General features: G+C 43.5%; 1 protein-coding gene across 1 annotated transcript in view; it reads right to left on the bottom strand.

Annotated features, from left to right (window-relative positions):
* The window catches only part of opcml (opioid binding protein/cell adhesion molecule-like), a 153,247-nt gene extending 142,562 nt beyond the window's left edge, over window positions 1-10,685 (bottom strand). Inside the window, exon 1 of the mRNA XM_058790260.1 lies at window positions 10,447-10,685. Coding sequence (XP_058646243.1) covers window positions 10,447-10,507 — 61 coding nt within the window. The 5' untranslated portion in view covers window positions 10,508-10,685. The remainder of the gene's footprint in view (window positions 1-10,446) is intronic.
* Window positions 10,686-12,052: the final 1,367 nt, after the last annotated feature.

The raw sequence follows: 12,052 nt of genomic DNA, 5'->3' as shown, positions 1-12,052 counted from the left end.
CTGCAATCTCGCCGCAACCTCCCCTGAGCGCTTCAGCACTTATCTAAAAGAGTTTTTCCTCTAAAAGAGCAAATCTAAAAGAGCTCCACGAGCGACGGGCATCTTTTCAAAGATGGCTTCCCGCTCATGTGTTTCTGGATGTGGTCGTTTCCTGGCTTCATCTGATGGTCACGATCGCTGTGTCTCGTCCTTGGGCTTTCAGCACGCTGAAGCAGCGCTCGTGGATGAGTCATGTTCTCATTGCGGGAACATGATCATCACGATGCTGCACTTCAGATCCCTCCTCGTCAAACGGGGGGGGATCCCCCTTGCCATTCCCCGTTCTATCTCCTCCGGTTCTTGCTGCCCCGCCACGGGTACGTCGGTGGCTTCCCTGGTCCCGCTTATACGGTTTCTGGGGGCCTGGCTAGCGCTCCCCAGGCCGTCTCGCTGGCTCCTGAGAACCATCAGACTCGGCTACGCGATTCAGTTCGCCTGGCATCCTCCCAAGTTCAGGGGCATTCAGTTCACCTCTGTGTTGAACAAAGATGCTCCTGTCTTGCGTGCAGAAGTCGCGGTCCTGCTGGAGAAGGACGCGATAGAGCCGGTCCCTCCAGCCGAGATGAAATCAGGGTTCTACAGCCCCTACTTAGCATACCCAAGAAAGGTGGTGGGTTATGACCAGTCTTGGACCTGCGCGTTCTGAACCGGCCCCTTCACAAGCTCCCGTTCAGGATGTTGACGCAGAAACGCATCTTTCAGTGCATCCGTCCTTTTGATTGGTTCGCAGCGATCGACCTGAAGGACGCGTACTTTCATGTCTCGATCCTCCCTTGACACAGAATGTTTCTCCGCTTTGCATTCGAAGGGTGAGCATATCAGTACAAGGTCCTCCCCTTCGGGCTATCCCTGTCGCCTTGTGTCTTCACCAAGGTCGTGGAGGCAGCCCTTGCTCCATTAAGGGAAGCAGGCATTCGCGTTCTCAACTACCTCGATGACTGGCTCATACTGGCCCAGTCTCGAGTGCAGTTGTGCGAACACAGGGACAAGGTGCTCAGTCACCTCAGCCGGTTGGGGCTTCGGGTCAACTGGGAAAAGTGCAAACTCTCCCCTGTGCAGAGGATCTCTTTTCTCGGCATGGAGTTGGACTCGGTCAACCTCACAGCACGTCTCTCAGTAGAGCGTGCTCAATCGATGCTGAACTGCCTGGAGTCTTTCTAGCGCAAGAGGGTGGTTCCACTGAAACAGTTTCAGAGGCTCCTGGGGAATATGGCATCCGCAGCCGCTGTCACGCCGCTCAGGTTGCTTCATATGAGACCGCTTCAGCGTTGGCTTCACGACCGGGTCCCGAGATGGGCATGGCGACGTGGCACGTACCGGGTCTCTGTCACCCAGTCCTGCCGTCAGACCTTCAGCCCGTGGTCGGATCTTGCCTTTCTCCGGGCAGGAGTGCCCCTAGTGCAAGTGTCCAGGCATGTTGTTGTATCAACAGATGCCTCTGCAATGGGTTGGGGTGCCATGTGCAACGGGCACGCAGCTGCGGGGCTCTGGACAGGGCCCCGACTGCAGTGGCATATCAACTGCCTTGAGTTGCTAGCAGTATGGCTTGCTCTGTGCCGCTTCAAATCGCTGCTACACGACAAGCATGTACTGGTCCATACGGACAACACTGCGACCATTGCGTACATCAACCACCAAGGATCTCCTCCTTTGGAGTCAGAAACATCTGAGGTCGCTTTGCGCCGTTCATGTCCCAGGCGAGCTCAATCGATGCTTCGGGGATGCTCAGGTAGACCTGTTTGCCTCCCCAGACACGGCCCATTGCCAGCTGTTTTACTCCCTGTCCGAGGGGACCCTCGGCACAGACGCGCTGGCATGTAGCTGGCCTCAGGGCCTACGCAAATATGCTTTTCCCCCAGTGAGCCTTCTCGCACAGACACTGTGCAAGGTCAGGGAGGACGAGGAGCAGGTCCTCTTGGTGGCGCCTTACTGGCCCAATCGGACTTGGTTCCCCAAACTGATGCTCCTCGCGACAGCCCCTCCTTGGCAAATTCCTCTGAGGAGGGATCTCCTTTCTCAGAGAGGGGGCACCCTCTGGCACCCGCGTCCAGACTTGTGGATTCTCCACGTGTGGTCCCTAGATGGAACGCGGAGGTTCTAGGTGGGCTACCTCCAGCGGTAGTAAACACCATCACTTCAGCTAGAGCCCCGTCTACAAGACATGCTTACAGGCTAAAGTGGAACCTGTTCGTCGATTGGTGCTCTTCCCGCTGGGAAGACCCCCGTAGATGCCCGATCAGGGTCGTGCTATCTTTTCTGCAAGATGGGTTGGAGCGAAGGCTGTCTCCCTCCACCCTCAAAGTGCATGTTGCCGCTATTGCCGCACATCACGATGCAGTCGACAGTAAGTCTGTCGGGAAGCATGACTTGGTCATCAGGCTCCTCAGAGGGGCGAGGAGGTTAAATCCTCTGCGCCCTCATCTGGTACCCTCTTGGGATCTCCCCTCAGTCCTGACGGCCTTGAAGGAGGAGCCCTTCGAACCTCTGCAGTCAGTAGAGCTTAAGTTTCTGTTGTTGAAGACAGTGCTCCTCACAGCATTGGCCTCAGTCAAGAGGGTAGGGGACCTGCAGGCATTTTCAGTCAACGATTCGTGCCTAGAATTCGGACCAGGTAACTCTCACATTGTCCTGAGACCCCAGCCTGGATATGTGCCCAAAGTTCGGGCGGGGCGCCTCGATAGCAGACATCTGTAGAGCTGCCGGCTGGCGACACCTAACATGTTTGCGAGATTCTATAATCTCGGTGTAGAGCCCGTGTCCTCCCATGTACTCGCCACAGGTGGCCAGTAACACCGGACCAACTCGGTGTCGATCACGCTTGCTGCGCCATTCCCCTCTACAGACCAGATTTGTGCGCTTTTACTGCTTCTCAGTTCAGTTCCCCTTGGCGAACCCTGTTGAAGTTCCTCCCGCACCCTCGGCAGTCAGGTGTGGCAGAGCTCCAGACGCCAGGTCCAGCACTCGTGTGTTTGCCCAAGGTCAGCTCTTGTGCTGGGCTAGGTGCCCATGTGTAGTGGTTCCCCTTCGGTGATCCCACGGTACGGCTCCCCTCACGGTGAGCCCGTGTCTTTCCCTGGCAGAGACCTTCTGCCATCTCTGCTGTGTATTGATCTCACCCCGGGCTGGCTAAGTCTACCTCTGAGACTTCCATATGTAGTACTTCCCTAGGCCAGTCCATATGTGTAATCTCCACATGGTACCTCCTTTATGCAGGATGTGGCTTCCGTAGCGTTCCCCTACTTGGGTACGCTTTCACAGTGTTATCCATACCCACTGTACGGAACAGCAGTGGCTCTCATCTCTGCCTAAGCCCTGTCCTATCTTCCGTCCCAACTGGTGCGGGGGGACTTGCCGGCTTCCGCAGGGCACTGGAGGGGGTCAGCAATAGTGGTGTTTTCATAGGGATCCCATTTATGTCAGTCACTTGACGTTACGTCGAATGTGACTGACTGAAAGGGAACATCTCGGCAACGTATGTAACCCTCGTTCCCTGAAGGAGGGAACGGAGACGTAATGTCCCGTCGCCACAGTTGCTGTACCACTGCTGTACGGCCAGGGCACACAGTCTCGGCTCCTCAGCGAAAAACTGATGTGCGTTTGCATGCGCTCTCCTTTTATACCCACGCTGCGGGGCGGGGTGCGCGTGGCGAAACACGCTCGCCAACTGTCATTGGCTTGTTCTGTTAACACTCGAAGGTGATTGGGCTCTCGGGCGAGATCCCATTTACATCAGTCACTTGACGTTACGTCTCTGTTCCCTCCTTCAGGGAACGAGGGTTACAGAAGTAACCGAGACGTTTTTTTAAAGTTCACATATTTTAAAAACAAATCTCATTTTTTAAATTAAAATTAAATTGTGAAATTTTGACTGACTTTGATTGTAGATTGTGGACTTAAAACATTTGTAGAACAAAGAAGCATATTCTAAAAGAAATAAAACTAAACGATCATATACCAAACTATGCAAAAAGGTATTGTGACGGATCGGAGGCCCTCCCCCTCATCATCATCATCATCACCACCCTGTCCCTTATTCGCCGCCCTTCACCAGGCTCCCGACTGGAGTGGGTGGATGAGAGGAGGGGCGTGGGATCAACGTGGGCTGGCGGTGTGTGATGAGGCACAGCTGGACTGAATGAAGCCTCATCACCGCCGCCGTTAAATGCCGAGCGCGCCTCTCCTCGAGAGACCGGTCTCCTCCCCCGTGCATGCACGCTGGTGTCCTCGTGGGTCCAGGAAGGGTGCGTGGAGGGACGTTGCGCCACCGGAGATGTGAGCTGCAGAACCCGCGGTCCGGGAGAAAGCCGCACCCGTATTACGGCCGTCGGGCCAGGATGCCGGGCCGTTCAAGTCCCGCCAAAGGCCGAGGAAGAAGAGGAAGAGCCGCCGCTCAGAAGCCGCTGCCCCTCGTAACCGGACCAGAGCGGGAGCGCGTGCAGCCACCGGACTCCGCCCCTTCCCTGGACCCTTCCCCTTCTGAACACTGCCCTCCTTCACGAGCCCCGCAGCACAACGAGGACACCAGATCCCCCCGTTTTGTTGGACACTTCTTCCCCTGGACACTTTATTTTATCACTTTTGTTTAATAAAAGCCTCTCCGAGGCCTGACGCCACACCCACTGTGTCTGTCGTTGGCTCCTCCCGTCATTGTATCAATGTATAATATCAAATGACTGAATTCAAAAACATGTTAATCATGGATGAGTTGTATTCAGGTCTGTATGAATACTTTTTTTTTTTTTAAATAAACAGAACAAATTAGCATGAGACTTCCATCAAGTGTTGATGGGAATGAAAAGTTGACAATGCACAAATCAAAGAACACGGATGCAGTAAAACTATCAGAATTGATGATAATCAGCTGCGTCTTATCCACTAACAATAGTGCAAAATGTCTGAAGACATACTTTTTTTTGGTCGTTAAATAATGGTGCAAATATCAGTAAACTGACTACTGCAAACCTCAGTAAATCATGTTGCACAATTCATTTAAATACTCTAGTTTCCTCCCATCAATTCTGCGTCTGAAAGGGAAACTCCTACAAATTAATATATGCAATATATGCAAGGTCAGCCGCAAAAATAATCGTCCATGCCTTTTCATTGTTAATGTTTCACTGCATGTCTTAGGTAAATCCTGACAGTCATTTTTTAACCCCAAATAAGGGTTTAGCTGTTAATAAATCTGAACCATAGTGTATTGAATAGCATAGTACATCCAAGCAATGAACATCATGTACTGACTGGTAAATGCAGTGACAAACAAACGTCAGATATCAAAGTGTGATCATCTTTTTGTTAACAGATGGTAAAGGTGCAACTGATGAGTGCCTGAGGGCTCCCTGTGTGGACAGCTTGTAAGCATTAATCAGACCTACACACATTAATTCAACATCAAATTCAACAACCTTTAATATGAAAATAAATTGATGGTGTGAATAAAATGATAATGAATTTTATTGAAATATGCCAGGAGAAATAAACACATCAGCAAACAACAAGGTGACTTTCATGCCATTTGTGTCCATGCAACGATTTTAATCAGCATGTATATGGTTTGGGTTTAATAAGATTTTTATAGAACTTAGTAAGAGACTTTTGCAAGGTCTTTGTGGATGAAAAATCAGTCAACAAAACTGGCAACTATTCGCAGGCTGCATGCAAGTATTTAATCTGGCAACCGCTGGTTTCTTTATTCCAGTTCCAGTGACCAGTAACATCTCTTGCTGGACCTGCTATTGCCCTCCTTAAATTCTGACCTATATAGGAGATATATACTTTATGAAGCAATATAGAAATGTGACTTCACCAACATGCTTTATAATCTCTGAAAAAAAAAATGAAAAAAAAAGTTGTATAATATTATGCTTCTCAAGTAAAATCATCTTGGTTTAACAATGTTAAGACATTTTACGAAAAAATAAAATAATAATAATAATTATATATATATTACAAAATACTAAATATAAAAAAGTTTGCAGTGGAGAGCTGAAAGTTTATTTTGTTTGCAGTACAATTTGCTGTTGCTGTTTAGCCATGATTCAAGAGTATCAACAAAATATGTCAGAAAATATTAAAAATAATTTCCAATAATAGTGACAAACAGTGGCAGGCAGTGTGTACCTCCAAGAAGCCTCCTTACTTGTGTTGAATGGGCTTATCTGCATGGAGCTAAACTTGTGAAAATCTGGACAGACAGACAGCAGACAACAGGAAGCCACATGCTGGGCGCATTATCTGCAAACAATCCTTCAAAATTGCTTTAACCTCCACAAGAGCAGAAACTGTCCAGCCCAAGCTGTGGCCAACGAAGTAGACTGGGCACCAAATGACCAGAGCTCAACAAACCATGCCACTCTTGAAGGGCACGGGGCTCTCATGATGGCATATGGACACCAGGCTCTGCGGCAAGCCAGTCTGCCTCGCCTGCATCCCCCTCCCCTCCAGGCCTGGACTGTGCAAGGATGAGTGAACAAATGTTTATCTGTCTATAGTAGGTATGAGGCTGGGGCAATGTTATTTGCTATTTTCGTTTTCTTTTTTTGCTGAGCTTTCCGAATTGCCACTTATGTGCACATAAAACATACATGCACATACTGAGTTGAGTCAGAGGAAAGGAAGGAATGAATCTGTCATGGGGCACTCACCACCTCTGGCAAGGTCACACAAACATTATTTTAAATGACAGCCCAGTAGAACAGGGGCATTAGACAACACTCTCGGAGCATACTAACTACCCCAGAGGATGTCCTCACATGATGTTCAGAGCACGCATTTGGGACACATACAAAATAATTAAATTGTAAAAAAAGACAATTTAAAATTTATATACACATGAAAAAAAATTGCTTGAGTAGTTTTTAATGATTAAAAAATAATAATAAAGTAAATTGGAAAAGTAGGCTTACTGTTAGAAAATTCAAAGTAATCATTCAAAGAAAAATTAAATAAAATAAATTCTTATTTACAGTGACACCATCAATTCTGTAATCTACACAGTTTATACAGGTAACACTTTAGAATAGGGAACACTTACTCACTATTAACTACAACTTTTCCCTCAATAAATTCCTAATTTGCTGCTTATTAATAGTTAGTAAGGTAGTTGTTAAGTTTAGGTATTGGGTAGGATTAGGGATGTAGAACAGGGTCATGTAGAATAAGGCATTAATATGTGCTTAATTACTACTAATAAATGGCTAATATTCTAGTAATATGCATGCTAATACGCAACTAGTTAAGAGACCCTAAAATAAAGTGTTACCCTTATACATATTATGTATGTATGACGTTATATTGTCGCTTTTAGCTTTTATTTTGTTTTTCTAAATCCATTTATCTCAGGGTCATGAAGGTGTCGACTGGCTACTTTAACAACAAATGCTTTTAAATATATAATGATTTTAGATATTTAGGGGTCTCTCCATGCACTTTAGCCCATAGTTCTGTGAATATGAATATTCAGTAACACTTTAGTATAGGGACTAATTCTTACAGTAATTAGTTGCTTATTAGTACTTACAAAGCACATATTCTGCATGACCATATTCTACAACCCTAATCCTGCCCAAACTTAACAACTACCTTACTAAATATTAATAAGCAGCAAATTAGGAGTTAACTGAGGCAAAAGTCATAGTTCATGGTTTGTTAATAGCGAGAATTGGATCTTAAAATAAAGTGTGACTGAATATTCTTAGTCGTTTATCCCAAGAGATCACAGCTTTTTGTGAATAACTCTCACATACTTTCTTACACTTGTTCGCTTCACTGTTGCTGATGAACAACACCACAAAAAAAAAAAAACCTTGTCATGAAACCAAGAGAAAACTGGAACGGTAAGAACGCATGTGTCCTTTAGCTGCCAGTTTGATTAATAGATCCATTAATACAGAATCAAAAACTGTAAAGTGAAGCCCTGCAGCAGCTGCAAAATATTTAGCACAGTGTACAGTGTCATTGAAAAGTCATTTGATCCATCAGCGCCACTGATTTTTGAGAAAGTTTTGACCAGATAACTCTGGATCGAGTCTGGGCCAGCTACAGAACCATGTGTGAAAACTAGCATGCCAAGTGCATCGCATTTTATTCTGATCGAGGTCTTGTCATCTTCACTATCTCAGACTTTGATATTGTTGAGAAGCAGTAATCTGCATTTTGTTTACTCCATAAATATATTACCATCAGCCTCTGTCAGAGTGATTCTGTAAGATGTTTCTGAGTGCCTGAAAGATGTTATTTCAAGGCTCATTATGCCTCCAAAGGCTGAGGGAGCAAACATGAGTTTCCAGAAGCACTGAGCTGTCAATCATAATGAATTACTTATATTGTTTACAGCTGACAATAAATCTATTGTTTCTGTGGGTGGAACAATCTCACTGGCCTGAAAGTTACAACAGGGATGATGTACCACACTCAAAATGAAACTTTAATGGGGGCCATCAAAGTTTACTGCTCAAAAGCATATTGAGACTTTGAAAATAACATGCTTTAAGTACCAAAACTTTGCAGAAATCTTTAGGCAATTACTGGTTTTCAGATGGTCAACGTATGGCTGAATTATTCAGGAATGTACATTGGTATGTAAGTATAAGTTAAGTCAAAGTTTTACAATACCACAGATCTGACTAGACTAATCATGGTTGCATAACTTAAACTGATGACACAAAGAGGCAGACTAAGCAGACAAATCTAATCTTCAGATGCAAAGCAGTTTGTTAGAAAAGTGTGGATTGGGGTGGAAAAAATACAATCTTCTTATGACGTCACTAAAAATGTCTGCTATACAGTGTGAGGAGACCACGATAATACTGGAGAGATATATCTGTTAGCATTCACATTCATCTGACTTGCTTTTGCATGACAGGGGCAGGAAACCCCAGAACAGAACTTTGAGCCAATTGTCTGTGTTATAAAATAAATAAATGAATACATATATATATATAACTAAAAACCCTACACTAGTAACTATCCTTTTAAGAGCGCTACTGGAAAAATAAAAAATAAATAATAATAATAATAATAAATCAAATGTAATTTTTACATACTATTATTATTATTATTACTACTACTACATATGACCCCTTATTCAAGACCTGTTGAATCAAGATCAGGTTATTTCTAAAGTTAATTTAGTTCAGAATTGAAGTTAAGACTTATGACTTGATTTTTATTTGCAAAGCAATGATCCAAGTGTTTTTGGGGTTCACAGTTATTTATATAATTTCTTTGGTTCCCGTTGATTATGAAATTAAATCACAGCTCAAGGCCTAACTGTGATCAAACAGGGGCCGCCGTTTGATGGTTAGCCAACACATTTTGGCAGTTTGCTAATTAAGTCAAAGCAAACAACCACCTGTGATTAAAAATATCAAACCGGTGGCTCCAGTCCTGAGGTATTTACCTCTCTAAACCACTAGCTGAGTCTATTAATTAGGCAACCTGGAAGGAAGAGGTAATTTATTAAATCATATAATGCAGCACATACCGAAAGACCTTTGTGAATGGAGCATAATGACCCTGATAGTAGGACTTTTTCTGCTTTTATTTGTTCATTTTCTACTTTTGCAATCACTACAGCAATTCTCAAAGAGGTTACTGCAATAAGAGAAACCTTACTTCTTTTAAAATTGAGTATTGATCTGTGTGTGTGCGTTTCTGTGTGAATGCGAAGAATTTCAAGTTCAAATTTCAATTATTGTGACCACGACTCATATTCATGCCTTTTTCATCTTTTTTAAATCTTCTTTGCAGTTGTATGCTTCAAATGTCCCCGTAGCCTAAAAGACCAATATTTTACCTGTAGAGAGCAACCTAGCTTTTTATTACTTTCAAAAACACTTGCACATAAACTCAAGACAACCATTACAATGACTTTGAAATTTAAAGCATGCAATATGCCCTCACATCATTCATAAATAAATCCTCCATATAAAAAAAGTACTTTCCTTTAAATCAAAAGTACAGATAGTAAAAAATGACATTTCAATTTCCGCCTTTACTGGAAACCCTGCAAATATGAGCTTATCAAAATGCAGAAAGAGCACTCCTCGTCCTCTGATGTGACTCATGGAAGCGAGTAAACGGTGACTGCGTGATGGTTTGTGCTTACTCCGTTCAGTTTGTCTCCACTGTCATTCTCGATTAGCCTACCTGAAGTGAGTTTCGACATTCCTCTGGGATGCCCCTAGGGTAAAAAAATCACCCTCACGCTACATTCAACCTCTAAAGCATCCCACCTCGCAGAAATCCACTTCTTGCAACTTTGATCGCATTTGAAATGCACCACGCTTAAAGAAGACTTGCTTAGTTCCTAAAATACATCCACCCTCCCCCATATCCCAGTTCAGATTTAAGCAAATATTGTCTCCCCAGCTTGAGCATGCATAAAGCAGATGAGAACAGTACCTGGATAGACAAGCAGAGCAATCAGCCACACCGTGAAGATAAAGCAGGCAGGATTGCACATTCTTCAAACTGTTCTCTGGATGCAGCAGCTGGTGTTTCTTCCTTTCCCTTTGCTCTTCTGCACAGAAACACAACCACCTGTGTTCTGTTTGCTGTTTCTTTGATCACCGGGTAATTACAGCAGAAAACGGCTTATTTTCACCCTTGGATAGGCATGGAGTGGAGTGGAGGCAATTTAAATCCAGCACAAGTTAAAGCGGCAGAGAGACTGAGCTCCCATTGATTATTTTCATAAGCAGAGCGCGCTCAGCGGGCTGGCAGAAGGGAACGGCCTGCCCCCTCTGCGCTCTGATTGGATGAGACTCTTGGCTGTCCATCAGCAAGGGGTGTCTCTCTTTTTCATGCTTTGACTGGACCACTAATGCAAAGCTCTGCAAGATGAGAGAACGAGCCGAGCAGCATCTTCAATAAAACTGGCGGCCAGCCTCCTAATATTTGGTCTGTCACCACAAACTGACAGACACGTCTGGAATTGCTCTGTTCCGTTATATTACGTTGGTTCTATTTAAAGATCGTGCCTTTCTTATTTGTGTAATTGCCTGCTGTCAACGCTGAGTATTGGGTCCATGCCAAGACGCTGAAGTCCCTTCGCTCAGATAGTCATCACTACTCTGACAAAACTCTCAAGGTGACCTTGGGCTGCTTCTGTAAATCTCTAGCTGCAAAGATTAACAATGTGCATCTCATCCATGCTCAATGCATCTGAATAAACAAAAACAGATCTAATTATTGTTTAATTATGTTGTGATGTAAAAATGTCTCCCAGAACCATTTATTATCATTTCAAATAACATCAATCACTATATCTGTCAGAACAAACTGTCAACCATCAAAACAAGATCAATGTCAATTAAAAGCCAATGACATTCAGACTACTAAAGTATGCTTCATAGTGAGATTTTAATTAGTCTTTTTGTTATTTGTTTTATATATATATATATATATATATATATATATATATATATATATAATTCTCACTATTATCTAGTTGCTTATTAGCATGCCTAATATTAACATATTGGCTGTTTATTAGTGCTTATAAAGCACATATTCTGCATGACCATATTCTACATCGCTAATCCTACCCAATAACTAAACTTAACAACTACCTATTAATAAGCAGCAAATTAGGAGTTTATTGTGGCAAAAGTCGTAGTTAATGGTGAGAATTGGACCTTAAAATAAAGCGTAACTGACGTTTTTCCTTGTTTTTAAATGATTTAATATTATTTAAAACAACTGAAAATCTCTGCCAGTAACTACAAGACAAAACACATTTTCATTAAAGATACATACATAAATAAATACATAGATTAATAGATTTTTTTTTAAATATTTAAACTCTAAAAATAGTAAATAATTAATAAAAATACTGAAGTCACATGTGGGACTATAGGGGATTTAATTAATTAATTGAGATCATTTGTGTGTGTATGATAAAAAAGACGCATTAACTTTACAAAATGGTTTCATTTGTTAACATTAGTCAACTACAATACATTAGTTTACATGAACTAACAATGGGGGTTAAAGCATTTATTAATCT

This window comes from Onychostoma macrolepis, chromosome 10, assembly GCF_012432095.1.
Source record: "Onychostoma macrolepis isolate SWU-2019 chromosome 10, ASM1243209v1, whole genome shotgun sequence".
NCBI lineage: Eukaryota > Metazoa > Chordata > Actinopteri > Cypriniformes > Cyprinidae > Onychostoma > Onychostoma macrolepis.
This window is presented reverse-complemented; position numbering and strand designations above follow the sequence as displayed.